Genomic DNA, 18661 nt, shown 5'->3' on the forward strand with positions numbered 1-18661 from the left:
CCCTGCCCCGAGGCATGCTGGGATTTGGAGTCAACGCTTTGCTGCTGTTGCTGCAGAGGCTGTTTGCAATGCCCAGCGGGCGCACGCTGGCCGGGGGATGAGGGGCATTGGTGTGCAAGCACCACGTGCACAGCCTTGGGTTGGGGAGGGTCTCCTGTTTGGCAGGAGAGTTTGAACAAGCCCCAGTTCCAACCCACATTCAGAGAGAGAGAGAGAGAGAGAGAGATGATAGTGTGATAGATAGATAGATAGATAGATAGATAGATAGATAGATAGATAGATAGATAGATAGATAATAGAGAGAATAGATAGATGAGATAGACTAGATAGAGAGATAGAGAGATAATAGAGAGATATAATAGACAGATATGAGAGATAACCTAGATAGATATATAATAGATAATAGAGATAATAGACAGAGATATGAGAAATAACATAGATGAGAGAGAAATATGATAGATGAGAAATATGATATAGATAATAGATAAGATAGACATAGATGGATAATCTAGATAAGTAGGAGAAAGAAATATGATAGAATAAATAGATGAGAAATATGAGATAGATAATAGTAGATAGATAACAGAGAGATAATAACTGACAGATGAGACATAGATAGGTGAGAGAGAACTATAATAGAATAGATAGATAAGAGAAATATGATAGATGAGAAATATTATAGATAGATAATAGATGAGATAGACATAGATGGATAATATAGATAGGTAGGAGAAAGAAATATGATAGAATAAATAGATGAGAAATATGAGATAGTATAGATAGATAACAGAGATAATAGATAAATGAGAGACGAGGCATACCTAGATGAGAGAGAAATAGAATAGATAATAGAGAAATATGATGGATAGATGGATATAGATAGATGATAGATTGATAGATAATAGAGAGATGACAGAGAGATATAGAGATAGATAGATATGGATGAGAGACATGATATGTAGATGAGATAGATAATAGAGAGATATAGATATTATAGATATGCACTGTATGTTGTGCAAATGCAGATCCTTTGCAAAAGGAGACCTGGGTGGCATTTTTGCAGTCGTGGGCGCCCAATCAATCCGAGAAAAAAAGAAACGCGAAGGCGTTGCAAGCGCACCTCTCCTATGGGTTGGGGCGGGTGCCAGTCGCCTAGCAACGGGCCCCTGGAGGGCGGGGTCTCCATGCAAAAACCACGCCTCCCCCCCCCCCCCCTGACTTTGCCTCGATGGAGAAGGCGCTGCGGAAGCTGAAGCCCCGGCAGAAACCGCAGCCGGCCACCTGGTACGCGTCCCCTTTGCACGTGCGCGCGCCCTTGGCTAGGATCGGCGCAAAAGGAAAAGAGGGCAAGCAAGGTCCGGGGTTGGGGGGGGGGGGCGGGGTGCGTTGATGCTGAAGGCAGGAGCGGGGCGAGGGTGTTGCGCGTGAGAACCCCCCCCCCCTTCCCACGTTTGCAACCTTGCATGCATGCACACAGCAAGGGCGAGGAAGGATTGGCACTTCTGCAACGCTTTAACCTGCAGAATTCTTTTTAAAAAAATCCGTACCATTGGGTAGAGAAAGAGGTTGGGTATTATCCCCCTGGAAAACGTGCCCCCCCCCGTACGACTTCGTGAGCCTGAGGTCTTCTTCTGTTTGGGGGGTGGGGGAGAGGAATCACCTGCATCGTGGAGCGAAGAGGAGGACCTCTGAGCTTGGTGGTTTTCTTGCAAACCTTCCATGACCCTACTTGCTAACCTCATCCGTGCTAATGAGTGTGTTGTTTCCTCCTTGCTTATATACAGTAGCTTCTCCTTTCAGTCTCGGTGGAGGTGTGGTTTTCCTCCTTGAATTAAAAGAGAATTTGACAACTAGACAGATTCTTTGGGTATTAAAAGTTTCTTTACCATGTGGAATGGGAAAAAGGAATGATTACCTTTAAGATTAGTTGTGCTGTTTGCTTCACCTAACTAAAACAAATGAAACAGGATAATTGTACCAATACCCCCTGTGGGGAGGTAAATGAGTAATGAATGTCCTGTCTCTGTTTTGGGAGATTGTGTACGAGGTCTACATGTCACAGGAAAGGGGTCTATGTGACACAGGAAGGCCAGGTACTTTGGGATGATCGGTATGTTGGCTAAAAGTATAAAAGACTGTAAACAACTGCCCTTCGGGGTTCAGGTTTTGCTTGACCAATCGCTACTGAACCTTTGCGCAAATAAACCTCTCCCTCTGACAAAGAACTGGTCTTGTCTCATTTTCTGCAACAGAATAGTTCTCCTGAATCCCTGCTTATCTGGCCATTGGGCACTGGTTGCAGAGTGAAAATAAACCCAGAGCACACATCCCCATACTCTCTGGCACTGGTGATGTTACCTAGTTGGGTCGTGAAATGTCTGCAAGAAAGCCACCAAGCTCAGAGAGCACCAAGGAGCCCACAGTGCTTTTCCTCCTCCACCTCCACAAACTCCATTCCTTCAAGCACTGATGATATTACCTAGTTGGGTCGTGAAATGTCTGCAAGAAAGCCACCAAGCTCAGAGAACACCACAGTTCAACCCTGAGTTACAAAGACTCTCTTCTATCAGCAGCTGAATGGATGTTTCTTCTGGTTTTCCCTCTCTCTCTCTCCCTCTCTTTCTCTCTCTCTCTCTCTCTCTCCCTCCCTCTCTCTCTCTCTGCCTGCCAGGTATTCCCTTGCCTTATGTGGGGAGAGCCCGTGTGCTCGTGTGGGCCAAACCTCTCTCTATCTGCCTCCTTTGGAGCCGGGAAGCAGAAATGGGAAAGTGGTTATCATCGCCGGAGCAAATCCAAGTGGAAGTTTCGCTGACTCCTATTTTATTGATCTTGGTAAGTTAGGCTGGGAGGGAGAAAGTGTGGGAAGTAGACCATTGCTGAATTGAATTTCCTGGGCGGGGGGGGGAGGGGGGGTTGTCTCCTTTCCATACTGTCTTAAAATATAGGTGTGTATTAAAAATGGCCATGGTTCTATTCTAGATTTTTATGCAAATCTAGACAGCATACTAAAGCAGAGACATCACCCTGCCAACCAGGGGTGTATTAACCATTGAGCAGACTAAGCACGTGCTTATTAGGGCAACAGGCCCTAGGGACACCACAAAGTTGAGAAAGAAAAAACAAAAACAAATGAAGATTTGCCCAAAGCCCCCCCACCAGGAGGCCGAAGCAGACCCCAAGTTGGAATTTCTGCCCCCCTCCGACCCCCACAAAAAGTCTCCGAAGGGGGAGATTCTCTGCAGCAACACAAGTGTTCATTTCACATATCCGTCCCGGGGGCCGTAATTTGAGGATCCCTGATTTAGTGCAATATAAAAAATGCGCATAATTTTTCTGCAGACCGCCAAAACTTTCGTAGACCCCCAGTTGGTGACCTGTTGTGACTCAGCAGAAGTTTGCTGTGAGTTGAGTCGGGATGCAGGAATACCAATGCAGCTGGGGCTCATTAGTGTCATCTTCTGGAGATAAAAGGACTGATGGTGCCACGCCCTGGTTGCAGAAGTCAACGTTCACTCGTTCGTTCGTGGTTCGTGGTTCGTTTATGGAGAATTCAGTTCCGTTCCTGTTTGAGTTTGTGAGACACTTGGATAAGTGATTTTGCTTCCTGAAAACCTGGTGCTGTAAAAGTTTTGTTTCTGCATTCTGCTGCGTAACCCTTGTTTGCCAGAGACTTTATCTATGTTTATTTTGGGCTCGCAGCCAGCGTGAGCCGGGACTGATAAAGGCTTTCTTTTGGCAAGATTTGTGTGACTTTAGTTTTGGAGTGGGGGCCAGAACAATGACAACTGCCCTATAGCAAAGCAGTTGAAACAGGTTATGTCCACGATGTGAGTGTCCTGTAGGTATTTTCTCAGCGTGTAGATATTTTCTTCTGTGTGTAAAGGAAGGAATCGGTTGGGAGGTTTTGATTTCTCAACCATGAGAGATTTTGCCCCAGTAGCAAACCATAAAACATATTTAGGGCTTGATATATGTCCTTCCGTTGTAGATGCTAATTGCTGGACCACGCCAGGCTGGGTAAACCTGTTGCCACGGTACGAACATGCTGCGTTTGTCCCCACGAGCCGGCCCACCACGGTCTGGGTATATGGAGGGGCTAGTAAAACTGGGAACAGAAACTGCGTACAGGTTTTGGATCTCGGTAAGTATCCCTCTGCTCGGTCCATCAGCAAACTGTGGCTCTGGAGCCGCATGTGGCTCTTTCCCTTTGCTGCGGCTCCGTCACCGGTCGGCCCCACAGCTTTGAGAGGAGCTTCCGGTAGTTGGGGGGGGGGGGGGAGAGAGAGAGAGAAGCACAGTGCGCCAGGAAAGGAGCAGACTCTATGGCAAGGGGAGGGTTTTCCAGTTGTCTCCACAATTGATAGGGCTTTCGGTTATGACAGGTAGAGGAAAAAGGACGCTGCGCTAGGAGGAGACTCTATGGTGGGGGAACCGAACTTCTGGTCAGCTCCAGAATTAAACAGGGGGCTTCTGGTTAGGACCTTGGTGGCTCCTGGTGTTTTCTTTTCTGTGGGAAACGAGTCCAAATGGCTCTTTGAGTGTTTAAGTTTACCCACCCCAGCCCTAATCCAAGCCAAATCGGCGGTTGATAGCAGGAGTGGGATTCGGGCAGTTTGTATCGGTTCGGGCAAACCGGATGTTAATTTTGCATCCAGTTCGCTGAACCGGTTGTTGCAAGGACTGGCTGGCCCAGGAATCCAGGCATCGGAATCCAACATTTCAAGCTGTCTTCCCCAACTGAATTGGGATGAACCTTATCTGTCCTGCAAAATTCACCGTCTCGTTGTCTGTGTCTTACTCACGGTTTTTTTCCCTCCCCCTAGAAACCGGGTCATGGGAGAAAGCCAAGGTGATCGGCAATCCACCGAGCCCACGCACATTCCACACCTCCACGGCAGTCATTGGGGATCGGTTCTATGTATTTGGAGGAGGGGATAAAGGGGCAGATCCTGTCCAAGACCAGCAACTTCACATACTCGACTCAAGTAAACAAACAAATTTAAGGCTTTATTATGATTTTTTCCCCATGTTGCGCGGAAGAAGTAGGCGAACTACAAATCCCAGCCCTTCTTCGTAACACTACCCTGTTTCCCTGAAAATAAGACCTCCCCGGATAATAATCCCAATCGGGCTTTGAAGCGCATGAGCTAAGATAAGCCCTGCCCCGAAAATATTGCAACACAGCACCAGCCACGAGGTGACCACGCTCGCCGCCTTCTGCACCTCAAAAATAATAAGACCTCCCCAAAAATAAGGCCAAGCGCTTATTTCGGGGGTCAAAAGAAAATAAGATACTGTCCTATTTTCGGGAAACACGATAGTACACCACAGGATTGCGTATTGAGTCCCTTACTCTATATGCTTTAGGTGCGTAAATGCTCACACTGGTAATACTATTACTAAATTTGCAGATGATACAACAGTGGTGGGACTCTTCTCGGGGGTGGGGGGGATGAGTCTGCCTATCGAGATGAGGTGGATCGGTTGCTTTCGTGGTGTGGAGACAATACCTTGGTCCTTAATACCAATAAGTGGACTATAGAAGGAATAGATCAGACCTTCAGTCCTTGCGACCGAGTGGAGCAAGTGGCCAGTTTTAAGTTTCTGGGTGTTGTCATAAGAAGAGGACCTGACCTGGGGCAACTCACGATTGCAGCCCTGGTCAAAAGGGCCCAGCAGAGATTATACGACTTCTCAGGAAACAACAACTGAAGGGGAAACTGCTGGTGACCTTCTACCGCTGCATCATAGAGAGTATCTTAACTTACTTCGTCTGTGTCTGGTTTGCCAGTTGCCCAGTGGCAGATAGGACAGAGCTCCAGAGGGTCAACGTCATTGCCCAGAGGATCTTGGGTTGCCCCCTCCCCTCTTAGGAAGAGCTTTATAGCTCCCGTTGCCTTAAGAAAGTTCAAAACATTCTTAAAGATCCATCTCATCCTGGGCACCCCCCTTTTTTTTAACTATTACCATCTGGCAGCTGGTACAGGACAATAAAAACAAGGACAAATAGGGTGAAAAACAGCTTCTATCCCAGAGCAGTAACTATATTGAATTCTACGGTATAGGGCAAGATGAATACAATATCAGGTTTTCAATTTCAATTATACAGAATGCAAAGGATGTGTGTGTGTGTTTTTATTTTTGTAGTTGTAATGTACACTGAAGATGGCATTTATTTTCGTTGTACGATGTACAATGACAGTAAACTAAACTAAACTTCCATGCAGTATTTGTTATTTTGGCTGGGGATGTTTCACCCACCCTATTCAAGCCATCCTTTGCTTCTCCCCAAAATGAGCACATTAGAAAAACATCTTCATTCTCATTTGAGGAGAAGCAAGGCTGATTTTGTTTCCCTTTTCAGCCACATTGATGTGGTCGCAGCCAGAGGTGCGTGGCCAGCCTCCTGCTCCCCGGCATGGTCACCTGGTGGTAGCAGTCGAGAATCGGCTGTTTGTTCATGGCGGCTTGGCGGGTGACACATTTTACGATGACCTGTTCTCCCTTGACATAAGTAAGTACATCCTGGGGTGTTAAAATTAGCAAGGAAGGTACATTTGAGTTCTCTCTCTCTTTCTTCCCCTCATTTCTCTTTCTCCCACATTGTCTGTCCATCTTTCTCCCCCCCCCTTTCCCTCACATTGTCTGTCCGTTTTTCTCTCTCCCCACTCCTTTCCCTCACATTGTCCATCTCTCTCTCTCTCTCTCTCTCTCTTTGTCTCTTCCTCTCCTTTCTTTCTCTCACATTGTTTATCCTTATTTCTCTTTCTCACTCTCTTCCCCTCCTTCCCCTCTTTCTCTAACATTCTGTCTGTCTCTCTTTTTCTTCTCACTCTCTCTTCCCCTCCTCTTTCTCTCACATTCTGTCCTTCTTTCTCTCCCCCCCCTCCTCCTTTCTCTCTTTCTCTCACAAGCGGAGTCAGAATATGATGAAGTTTGGAATAGATTTTATAATTGGTATAAGACAAAGTGACAAGACTGGAACGAATTGTAAATAATGGGATTGGGTAGACAATGTACTAATGAGTAGGCAGTACAGAGAATGGATGAGATTATGTGATTGTATGGCCATTGCTAAAATGCAAAAACAATGAAATAAATATTTTTTTAAAAAATAAGAGACCGCCTTCTGCCGATTACCTCCCTTCGTCCCATCAGATCGCACAGAGTGGGCCTCCTCCGAGTTCCATCCGCCAGTCAGTGCCGACTGGCGACTACGCGGAGGAGAGCCTTCTCAGTAGCAGCCCCGACCCTTTGGAACGATCTCCCCGTAGAGATTCGCACCCTCACCACAGTCCAGAGCTTCCGCACAGCCCTTAAGATCTGGCTATCCCGTCAGGCCTGGGGATAAGATCTTCATACACCCCACCCGAATGTTGAATGAATGTTGTGTTTTATTGCTATTATTATTTGTACTCACATATTATTTTCACGTTTTGTCTTGCACCCCCTTCCCATGAGTTGTAAGCCGCCCTGAGTCCCCTCAGGGAAAAGGGCGGCCTATAAGTGACAATAAAATACAAATACAAATACAAAATACAAAAATAACCCTGATCTGTGGGAAAGATAAACCACTGGGAATACGCAGCTTTGTGGCAAGATCCTCTTGTGGAGAAGCAAGAATATTTCTAATACTGAAATGCCATTTTTTAAAGGGGAGGCCATCTTGAATAAAACAAGCCATGATGATTTATTTGAACTTTGCACCAGAGAACCCTGATTTGTAGCATTCTCTCTGCAGGGGACCTCAAATGGGAGAAGTTGTCTGCCTCGGGATCCATCCCTGGAGGCCGAGCGGCCCACTCGGGTGTTGCTTTCCAACGTCACATTTACATCTTTGGAGGAATGGACCCAACAGGCGAACTCAGCACGATGTACAGATATCACATAGGTATTCTTGGTGGTTATTCTTAATTTTCTGGCATGACGGAGTTTCCAGGATTATGCTGGCCTCTTAGAAGTCCTCTAGAGCAGTGTTTCTCAACCTTGGGGACTTAGCATAGCTGCATAGCTGGCTGGGGAATTCTGGGAGTTGAAGTCCACAGGACTTAAAGTCCCCAAGGTTGAGAAGCACTGCTCTAGAGCAATGATTCTCAACCAGCCCCCCCCCCTTTTAAATACTTTTGGTGGCTACGAAACCCCAAGACTTACTGTATTTTTTGGAGTATAATACACACTTCTCCCCCCCCCCACACACAAAAGAGGGCGAAAATGTGGTGCATCTTTTACACCAAATGTAGTCCCACCCACCCGTCGGCCCCCAGCCTTTGGCCTCTGCTTCCCAGCAATTTGCCTCCTTGCAGCAAACAACAAACAGCCAGCTTCAGCACAGCCTGATTAACACAAGCAGCTGATTGTCCGCCTCCCGACAATCAGCTGTTTCAGGCTGCAGGGATTGCCATTGCCTATTGCTGCCTCTGTGCGCCCGGTTTTCAGCCTCCACCTGCCCCATTTTCCACCCATTCTGATCCCCACCGCCTGGAACAGGCCGAAAATGCGGTGCGCGGAGGTAGCAAAAGGCTATGGCCACCCCTGCAGCCTGAAACAGCTGATTGTCAGGAGGCGGACAATCAGCTGCTTGTGTTAACCGGGCTGTGCTGAAGCTGGCTGTTTGTTGTTTGCTGCAAGGAGGCAAAACTAGATTTTTTCCCCCTTGTTTTCCTCCCTAAAAGCTAAGTGCCTCTTATACTCCGGAGCATCTTATACTCCAAAAAATACGGTAACTCAAGATTTAAATCTTAACATTTCCTCCAGCCTTCGCAGCATCTGTGTTATTGGACCGCTCAGGGGTCTGTGGACTACAGGTTGAGAATTACTATCAAGATTCTCCATCGTGGTTGTCCCCACAAAGGTGCTTTCCAATGAGGCAACTGGACCGTCTTGTTTTTGGTTTTTTTGAAGACGTTTCGCTTGTCATCCGAGAAGCTTCTTCAGCTCCGACTGGATGGTGGGGAATGGAAGGATTTATATTCCTTGCAGGCAGCTGGTCCTTTGCAAGCTTTTTAGAGGGATGTTGAGGCCACTTGGGAGTTTTACTTGCAGTGATCCTTAGGACAGACAAACCTCCAAGTGGCCTCAAGGACTCTCTGAAAGGATGCAAATGAGCAGCTGCCGGCAAGGAGTATCAATCCTTCCATTCCGAGCTGAAGCTTCCTGAATGAGAAGCCAAGTCCTTCTCTCTCTCTCTCAACTCAGCCCACCTCACAGCGTTGTTGTTGTTGTGGGGTGCGAAGTAACCATCCTCTGCTACCAAATGTGATGTTCCCGTGGGTCGTCCATGAGGCCAATGTGGAGAAAAGACACGGGATGGAGCGACCCAGATTGGGGGTCTGGAAGCCCCTTTTATTGAGATAGGACAAAGGCAGGAGGAGCAATAGCATGTGATTAAAGACAGCCTGTAAAAGTACAATTTCTAATCTACTGCTCAGGGAAGTTCTGTCTATATATGGTCAAATCCTAGAGTCGTTGGGTAAGGCACATCTAGAGTGAACCTCAGGATGTTATGTTATTCACTATCAGGATATTAGGATGTTATGGAGTACTATAAGGATGTTATGTTCTTTAGGAGTTTGTTTCTTCCTGTGTGGTTCAGCGTGGCTCTGCATGCCGTTATCCACTGGGCCATGGGTGACCGCTACGCCTACACAAGGAACCATATTACAACAGTGGGGAAAACAGCAGGCAATTTTGCTGCCTTGTTTCTTAAAAAAAAAAAAAAGCAATCCCATTTGTTTCCTTTCTGAAAACATTTCAAACCACTGTAGGAAAAAGTCATTGGACGCAGTTGGAATTCACCCCTCCGTTACCTTCCGGCCGGCTGGACCACTCCATGTGTGTCATTCCTTGGGAAACCTCTGGCGAAGACCCCCGCCATCACAAAGGGACACAAGAGGCTGCGCAAGGGGAAGGTGGGCCAGGGGAAGGGCAGACTCATCTCTGCTTGGTATTTGGGGGCATGAATATGAAAGGGGAGATCTACAATGACTGTATCGTAAGCCTGCTAGAAGAATAAAGTTAGGCTGCGCAAGTAATAAGACTCGTGGGTCTGTTGGGTGTGGTTTGATTCTCCCAACTGCATTAGGCAGGGAAGCCCGTTATCTCCGGATTTAATTCTATTCTATTTTTTAAAAAATTAGAAACGTTGGAAATATTTGTAGTCTCCCTCTGCAAAGCAGCAGCAAAGCTCCAGGGAATAAATCGGGTTCAAAGTAAGAGAGGATATTTGCAGCTCAGGATGGGTGCACTTTTGAGCCCGAGAGACGTTTTATGACCCAACTAGGGAACATCGTCAGTGCTAGATGGGAGGGGCGTTTGCAGAGAGGGGGAGGACAACGGCTATGGGGTCCTTGGTGCCATCTGAGGTTGGGGTTTTGCTTGCAGACCTGTTCTGACCTTGGCTTCCCAAGAGCGTACAGAAAACTCCTGATCCCGACAAAACCCCCTTTTATTAATTTACCGTGAATTCCTCCCATTCACATCCAGCAAAGGCTTTTGAGGGAGGACTTATGGTCACAGACCTTCTCTGGCTTGGAGAGCTGCCAGGCCGAGATCTGCAGAACTTGGCCAGGAGTCTTGGAGAGTCACAAACCAATGAAGCGAACTAATTGTCTCCTGCAAACTCCACTCCCCTTTCGCTCCTCTTTTATTCCCTCTGGGAGGGGCCATTCACCGTCCACCTACGGCCTTACTCCCAAGTCGACCCGTTCTTTATTGTTCCCTTCATCTGGCAACTCTGCGCATGCGCACACTGGGAACAGGCTCCAGCTGTTCTTCTGCCCCACTCTGAAGGCAGCTGATAACTGTCAGACGTCCCTGCCCCCCCTCTACCTCCAACTCAGAGCCCTCATCCAAGCCTTCCCCAGACTCCAGGACTGGCCCATCTTCCTCCCCATCATCCTCGTTGTCCGAATCTGACTCATCTGCCATTCCAATACCGACAAAAAATTCAGTGTAAATAACAAATTTATTGGCGCTTCGGAGGGTAGAAAAAAATTCTCCATGGAACACACACAACTTTTTTTTTTCTTAAATAGAACAATCGGTTAAGGAGAATGCTTCAAGGAAGCCCCCCTCCTTCCACCTCCTGGCAAGTTACTCTCCCCAATCCCACCCCTCACCCACCCCCAGGGACACTTTTATCAACTGCTAACGAAAAGCAGTAAATCAGCCGCTTTGGGGCTATAAACATTTCCAAACTCCACTGACGTGAAGATTCTGATCCCAAATCCCAGTGTCTTTGAGTTCAAATAGCTTAAACCGAAGGAAAAAAATATATAGATGTCCAAAAGTCCTCTATTTACACAACGTGGCCATTCAAGGAGGAGAAAAAGCCTAGAGAGGCCCCTATAACTCGTCTTTCTCCCCTGCTTCTTCCCCGCCGGGGGGAGGACCCGCCCCGCCGTACAACTTCCCCACGATGGGCTGCACCACTTCTTCCAGCTCTTTCTTCTGGGCTTTGAACTCCTCGATGTCGCCGTCCTGGTGGCTCTCTAGCCACTCGATCTTCTCCTCCACCGCCTTCTCTATGGTCTCCTTGTCCTCGGACGACAACTTCCCCCCCAGTTTCTCCTTGTCGCCGATCTGGTTCTTCAGCGAGTAAGCGTAGCTCTCCAGCTCGTTGCGGGCGTCGATGCGCTCCTTCAGTTTCTTGTCCTCCTCGGCGAACTTCTCGGCGTCGGTCACCATCCTCTCGATCTCCTCTGGCGTCAGGCGGTTCTGGTCGTTGGTGATGGTGATTTTGTTCTTGTTGCCCGTGCCCTTGTCCTCCGCCGTCACCCGCAGGATGCCATTCACGTCGATTTCAAAGGTGACCTCGATTTGAGGGACGCCGCGCGGCGCGGGGGGGATGCCGGTGAGGTCAAAGGTGCCCAGCAGGTGGTTGTCCTTGGTGAGGGGACGTTCTCCTATGGGGGGGAACATGCAATTTTGTCTTTTGGTGAGAGATTTGGAGGGATCCACGGTTTGAAATTAAAACATCGGCGATCTCTTAAAACTTCCAGATCACAGACGCAACAAAATGATGAGAGGTGGAAGGGACCTTGGGAGGTCTTCTAGTCCACCCCCATTCAAACATGGGGTACAAGTGTATTTAATATGGTAAGTATTAAATAACTAACTATATCCCTGAGGTTAAAAAAGTAATGGATAAAATTAAGACAAGTCATTTTCATTCCAGCTATGATCCACTTTTAGGAGAAAAGGCAAAGTGCTGCACTTTAGTAGCATGTTTTAAAAAACGTACTGAGTAATTTAAAAGCATACTGAGTGTTGAGATCATGAGTTCAAGTCCTGCATTAGGCATGAAAGATAGCTGGGGGTCTTTGGGCCAATCAGAAGGAGGTTGTGAGCTCTAGTCCTGGTCTTAGCCATGAAAGCTGGCTGAGTGACTTTGGGCCGAGGCCCTCTCTTCTCTAGCTGAGCCCACCTCACAAGATGAGGAAGGAATGTTGCATGCGTTTGCTGCCTTGAGTTACTTCCCAAAAAAAAGAATAAAGGCTAATCAATTTACCTTCGTAGACTTTGATGGTCACTGTGGGCTGGTTGTCGGAAGCCGTGGAGAAGATCTGGGACTTCTTGGTGGGGACCACCGTGTTCCTTGGGATGAGTTTGGTCATGACGCCTCCCACCGTCTCAATGCCCAGAGTTAGGGGGCAGACATCAAGTAGCACCAAATCACCTGGAAAGAAAGAAATCAGGGAGAAATTAAAGATCAGCCTTGTGATAGGTCAGAAATCACAACCCAAGGCTTATTAACTTCACGAATCCAACCTCTCTCTCGGCTTACCTGTATCCTGATCACCAGAAAGGACTCCAGCCTGGACGGCTGCCCCGTAAGCTACGGCTTCGTCGGGGTTGATGCCACGAGACGGCTCTTTGCCGTTGAAGAATTCCTTCACGAGCTGCTGGATTTTGGGGATCCGGGTGGAACCACCCACAAGGACAATTTCATCAATATCGGATTTCTTCAGGTCTGCGTCTTCTAGAACTTTCTGGACAGGCTTCATGGTGGAGCGGAAAAGATCCTGGAAAGCAGAAGTGGAAAGGAATCAGTGGCTTGTTTCCAAGCTATGATTGTTGGGCTTCAGGAAGTACATTTCTTGCCCTCCAATGCTTTTTTTTTTAAAGTAGAGCCAATGGGTCGGCCGTTTACAACCTTGGCGAGTTTTAAGACTTGTGGACTTCAACTCCCAGAATTCCCCAAGCCGGCCATGGGGATCGGAGTTGGGGAATTCTGGGGATTTAAGTTCACAAGTCTTAAAGGTTGCCCAGTTTGGAGACTCCTGTAATGAAGGCATCTTGCAGAAGCCACTCCCATCATCACATTAACATTTTGATTCAACATTATAGCCACTTCTGGTTCCTTTTAGGTCACCCAAAGGAGATTCTTCCTATATTCTATACTTCCCACCCTTCAAGTCTTATGAAAGAGACACGTCCCTTTGAAGTCAACACCTACCATGTTGAGTTCTTCAAACTTCGCCCTGGTGAGGGTTTCCGAGAAGTCTTCGCTCTCAAAGAAAGATTCGATCTCGATCCTGGCCTGATGCTGAGAAGAAAGAGCTCTCTTGGCCTTCTCCACTTCTCGCCGGAGCTTCTGGACCGCCCGGACGTCCTTCCGGACGTCCTTGCCAGTCTTCTTCTTGTAGAGTTTGATGAAGTGCTCCATCACCCGCTGGTCGAAGTCCTCTCCGCCCAGGTGAGTGTCTCCGTTGGTGGCCACCACTTCGAAGACCCCGTTGTCGATGGTCAAGAGAGAGACGTCGAAGGTGCCGCCGCCCAAGTCGAAGACCAGAATGTTCTTCTCTCCTTCGCGCTTGTCCAAGCCGTAGGCGATAGCAGCTGCAGTACTACAGGGAAGGGGAAAGAAATATATATATGCACACGTTAGAAGGGCGCACACCTTCCCCTCGATGGCAGTAGGAGGTCAGAACAAGGAGGTGGCATCTACTTACGGTTCGTTGATGATTCTCATGACATTCAATCCGGCGATGGTGCCGGCGTCCTTTGTGGCCTGACGCTGAGCATCGTTGAAGTACGCAGGTACAGTGACAACAGCGTGGGTGACCTAAGCAGGTAGATAGAAGACAAAAGAAATGAAGTGATTGATGAAGTGATATGGGGGCTTCTCTTCTCCCCTAGGAAAAGAGCCTGGGAGGGTTTAAGGAGCTACTCCTTACCTTCTTCCCCAAGTATGCTTCAGCCGTTTCCTTCATCTTCGTCAGAACCATGGCCGAGATTTCTTCCGGGGCAAAAGTTTTCATCTGGCCTCCTCCGATATCAACCTGAATGTATGGCTTGGACTTCTTTTCAAGAACCTGTTTAGGACAATGATTAAGACTGCATGACAATCCAGAAAGCATTCGCAACGTAGAAAATTTTTTTCCTGGAAGGAAGTAAACAGGCTACTTTATATTTCAGAATGCAGATAAACGTGTCTTATTAATGACCAAACCAAACACATTTATAGTTTCTTATAAAATATTGGTAAGAGGTCTGTAAAGGGAGTGTGTGTGTGCATAAGCGCATCAGTGTGCCTTCTGTCCCTGTCCCCATTTCTTTTGTTCATGCCCATGTTTATACTTATACCTGTTATCTTGTACGTTTGACAAACTAAATAAAATAAAGGGAAGTCCTTCCATGGAGAAAGCCTTCTCCATGATGGCTCCCTCTCGCTGGAGCATCTCCCCTCCCAAGATTAGAATGACCCCCACTCCAGCACTCTTTCAGAAGGCGCTGAAGACCTGGTTCTGCCAGCGGGCCTGGGGAACCCAGAGCAGGATGGAGCCCATTAAATGGCTTGTATGATCTGTCGCTGTGTGTGTGACTTAATTATATTAATTCATTTGATTTATTGGTTTTATTGTTTTGAATTGTTTTATATTCTGTGAGTCACCATGTATGAATAGGCAGCAATATAAATTCAATAAGTAAAATAAGTCCTCCAAAAGGCTTCCAAGAGCCACATTTGAGAGTATTTTCCCAAGTGCAACAAAAGCTGGGTGGACACTACTACATTTCCAAGCTAATGTTTCGAATCTTTGCTCAGTCGAATCTTTGGATTCGAATCTTTGTTCAGCCATATCAATTGAACCAATTCTTGTGAGTGATTCAGAATGAATATTCCAGCCTAGCTGTCCACTTCGGGGTGCCTTGCACACACACACAAACAAGATTTTTACCAGATGCATCAAAGAACAAAGAGGGAAAAGCCTGGCTCACCTTGAAAGGCAGGTATTTGATATCCTGCTGCACCGAAGGGTCGTTCCATGTCCTCCCAATCAGGCGCTTGGCGTCAAAAACGGTATTTTCGGGGTTTGAGGTCAGCTGGTTCTTGGCGGCGTCACCAATGAGACGCTCGCCTTCCGGAGTGAAGGCCACGTAGGAGGGCGTGATCCGGTTGCCCTGATCGTTGGCAATAATCTCCACACGCCCGTTCTTGAAGACACCCACACTAGAGAGAAGAATGGTCATTCCATCAACACATGGTGGCATTAACAAAAGGAGAAGCCTCAACAGAGCACAGATGATGTGGCAGGGCAGGAAGCTATCTTGATGCAGATCATTCAAGTTATTCATTCGCCTGCATTGCAACATTGGTCATACATAAAACGAGAGCAAACTCCACTCTGGCACTGATGAGGTTACCTAGTTGGGTCATGAAATGCCTGAAAGAAAACCAAGCTCAGAGCTACTGTAGGTAAACGGGGAGCAAACCCCACTCCCTAACATTGATGATGTTCCCTAGTTGGGTCAGGACACTTCTGCAAGAAAACCACCAGGAGCTCAGACGGCACCAAAGACCCCTTGTTTCAACCCTGGGCTACAAATATTCTCTTCCATATACTGGCTAGTATATCTGTTTGCATGCCTCCATTTTTGCATAAAACCACTAAAAATAAAGGTTGGGCTTAAATTCGGTGTGCTAACCCACGTTGTACCAATTTCCAGCCACATTCTGCAGCGAGAGCTTCAAGGGCCAATTCAAGTATCCCCAATCATTGATCGAAACAACTCTTTTCATTGACATACCAGGAGTAAGTGGTTCCCAAATCAATGCCGACCACCGTCCCCACTTCTTCCTTTTTGTCGTCATCGTCAGCAAAGACGCTGCCTGCCAGCAGCAGACAGAACACGGCGTAATACTTCATTATTTTTAGGCTCACGCACCAAACAGGGGAGTTAAAACACTGCAGAAAGAAAAAACCCGAGGCACAGCGTTAAGACCAAATGGCGTTGCATATCATCCCCCCCCAAGGGTTTTGCATCATCATTCATGGAAGAATCCGGGAAGTGACGACACAAGATGGAGACTGGCCTACAGAAATCCAGTGGATAAAAAAAGCCGTACTCTGGATTGTGCGCTTCCATTCTGTTCTTGCAGGACACACAAAAACCCTGTTAAAAATGAAAGGCACTCTATCTTTTTTTTTTTTAAAGAGATTGCCCTCAACTATTCTAGAACCGTTTTAAGTGCATGCCGTCTCCGCTGTGGTGTGTGCATGGGAAGGACAATCAGACACCATTAAATCGAGAGACAGCCTGAAAATTCTCAAAGAAGCAACCAAGAACTAAGGAGAAATTTCCTGACAGTGAGAACAATTAATCAGTGGAACAACTTGCCTCCAGAAGTTGTGAATGCTCCAACACTGGAGGTTTTTAAGAAGATGTTGGAGAACCCTTTGTCTGGTGTAGGGTTTCCTTGGCTAAGTAGGTGGGTGGACTAGAAGACCTCCAAGGTCCCTTCCAACTGGTATTCTATATAAAATGCCAGGTAGGCATACACTGGGTGAAACCAGCCACCAAGGCTCAAAAAAACCCCCTCAAATAAATCCATATAGCATCTAAGGATGCTAACAGATCTCCCCCCCCCCCCAATGTTGCATCAGGTTTCCCAGACCTGAGTTCAGGTCTTCTCATGTATTAAGACTTTATTTCTAGATATAATCCATCCAGGTTCGAGAGCTGACTATAAGCTCCCTGTTCTTACCACCCTGTAATAATGCATCAATCCCCCACCCCCCAAAAAGAGACGCCAGAATAGAATAAGCCTCTTTTTAAGAATTATAAAATGACATTTTAAAAGAAAAAGGGATCTTTGGGGGTTTGAAAAGAGGACTGAAACGAGGGTGTTAAAAAAAAAACCATGAAAAACGTTGCAATGGGAACAAATAAAAGAGAAGCCCATTAATTCCCAGCTGTTATTTTTTAATATATAAAACCAGGCATCAAATAAAGCTAGATCCAATGACAATATGGAATATTGGAATAAAATGCAGCCCCCAACCCAATTCCTCCCCACCCAAGAAGCCCCCCACTTTCTCTTGGTGATTCCCCCATCCCATGATCCTACAGGCTGTGGATGATGGGATCTGTTGTCTTGGGTGGGAGCTACAGGCCAAATCAGAGCCCCCATCAGACGCCCCATTCCCTTCACTCGCTGATTCCGCCCCCCCAATCCCATGATCCTCCAGGCTGTGGATGATGGGACCTGGTGCCCTGGATGGATGGGGGCTACAGGATCAGACGCCCCCTCCCCATTTCTTCCTGATCCCTGCAGGCTGTGGATGATGGGATTTGTTGCCTTGGGTGACCAAATCAGACCCCCCTCCCTATTCATGCGGCCGTCACCCACTGAAACCCCGCCAGGCCTCACCGATCTCGCCGAGAAAGGCTGCCCACCGCCGGTCAACGCCTATAGCCGTCTCCCCTCGAACTTGCGACGCTCCGATCGAGTACTCAGGCCCCGGCGCCCATCTGCGCTTTATATAGCCACCCGCAGCCTCGCGTGGAGCTCCGCCATTGGTACGTTTCCCCGTGCTGGAGCTTCCCTATTGGTCGCCGGCTAGCAAGCTGGCCGGGCCCGATTGGCCCGCTAGGAACGTGACGCGTATTCCCCCCCACACCTCCGCCTTTTCCTTTTAATCCCACTCTTCTTTCTCCCCCCACTTTCCTCCTCCTTAGCTTGCCGCCGCGTGCTTCATTGGGCCGTCCTACCGGCATCGGGGACCAATGGTAGGCCGCGCTGCGGGCCAAGCGGAGAGCGCCGATTGGTCAGGTGCAGACGTCGTGCGACGTGCAGGCGAGACGTTCGTTACTCGACAAGGCGCTGAGGGGGGGGGGGTCGTTCTGGGAGTAACCATGGTTACGAGGCCTAGCGGGCCTCCGCAGGCGCTAGCAGGGTTGTAAAAGGGGGGTTGTGTTGAAATAAAGCGCTGGGTCGGGAAAGGGATTGATGAAAAAAGAATGAGGAGCTGGATGACCCCTTTGCATGGAGAGCTTCTTCCCCAGGAGCAGCCTCCATGAAAGGGAGTACTACAGTCACCCTCATCCACAGCCAGCAAGCTACCTAGGGGTTATGGGCATTTGAATCCCACAAGGAGTCCCTCAGCTTGGATCTCCAGCAGCTCAGGGATGCTTCAATGCCTTTTTTTCCCTCTCTTGCAGGACCACATATGTTGGGCTTGAAGGATGAGCGTCATACATGTGGCTTTTACACGTGTGTGCTTTATAACATGTGCTTTGATTGACCTTGTACTTTCCCTAGTATGTGTACAAGGGGTTACCCTGCACTGCTCATTTACGGGACATGGATTTATGATTCAAATCGATTTACTTTTGCATTGGGTCTTTACTTAGTATTATTGATTAACTATTATGTTAT

The 18661-nt window shown here is 47.6% G+C and overlaps 2 protein-coding genes across 3 annotated transcripts; one reads left to right on the plus strand and one right to left on the minus strand.

The window, feature by feature from the left end:
* Positions 1-1212: 1212 nt before the first annotated feature.
* Positions 1213-10027, plus strand: RABEPK (Rab9 effector protein with kelch motifs). Of its 2 annotated transcripts, none has more exons than XM_032232371.1 (7): positions 1213-1284; positions 2672-2832; positions 3989-4141; positions 4824-4985; positions 6365-6514; positions 7742-7891; positions 9765-10027. In XM_032232371.1, exons 1-7 carry the CDS (start codon positions 1229-1231, stop codon positions 10010-10012), a joined length of 1080 nt encoding a protein of 359 aa, XP_032088262.1. In that variant the 5' UTR covers positions 1213-1228; the 3' UTR covers positions 10013-10027. The 2 variants fall into 2 exon arrangements, with proteins under 2 accessions (XP_032088262.1, XP_032088263.1); XM_032232372.1 differs by lacking the exon at positions 1213-1284 and adding an exon at positions 3340-3400 and having other exon boundaries at positions 2678-2832.
* A 1273-nt stretch (positions 10028-11300) lies between these two features.
* Positions 11301-17760, minus strand: HSPA5 (heat shock protein family A (Hsp70) member 5). The gene is made up of 9 exons (XM_032233045.1): positions 17654-17760; positions 16030-16187; positions 15220-15451; positions 14178-14315; positions 13953-14065; positions 13457-13847; positions 12785-13022; positions 12509-12676; positions 11301-11903 (listed from the first exon to the last, which is right to left on the minus strand). The coding sequence occupies exons 2-9, from the start codon at positions 16146-16148 to the stop codon at positions 11344-11346; spliced, it is 1959 nt and encodes a 652-aa protein (XP_032088936.1). The 5' UTR covers positions 16149-16187; positions 17654-17760; the 3' UTR covers positions 11301-11343.
* Between the last annotated feature and the right edge of the window lie 901 nt (positions 17761-18661).

This window comes from Thamnophis elegans, chromosome 16 (genome assembly GCF_009769535.1).
Source record: "Thamnophis elegans isolate rThaEle1 chromosome 16, rThaEle1.pri, whole genome shotgun sequence".
Classification (NCBI taxonomy): domain Eukaryota; kingdom Metazoa; phylum Chordata; class Lepidosauria; order Squamata; family Colubridae; genus Thamnophis; species Thamnophis elegans.

Coding starts and splice junctions, on each gene's coding strand:
- RABEPK (XM_032232371.1), top strand. CDS start 1,229: ATGGAGAAGGCGCTGCGGAAGCTGAAGCCCCGGCAGAAACCGCAGCCG. Junction 4,142..4,823: donor CGTACAGGTTTTGGATCTCG/GTAAGTATCCCT, acceptor CCCTCCCCCTAG/AAACCGGGTCATGGGAGAAA. Junction 6,515..7,741: donor CCTGTTCTCCCTTGACATAA/GTAAGTACATCC, acceptor TTCTCTCTGCAG/GGGACCTCAAATGGGAGAAG.
- HSPA5 (XM_032233045.1), bottom strand. CDS start 16,148: ATGAAGTATTACGCCGTGTTCTGTCTGCTGCTGGCAGGCAGCGTCTTT. Junction 15,452..16,029: donor TTGGGAACCACTTACTCCTG/GTATGTCAATGA, acceptor TCTTCTCTCTAG/TGTGGGTGTCTTCAAGAACG. Junction 11,904..12,508: donor GACCATCAAAGTCTACGAAG/GTAAATTGATTA, acceptor TCCCCCCCATAG/GAGAACGTCCCCTCACCAAG.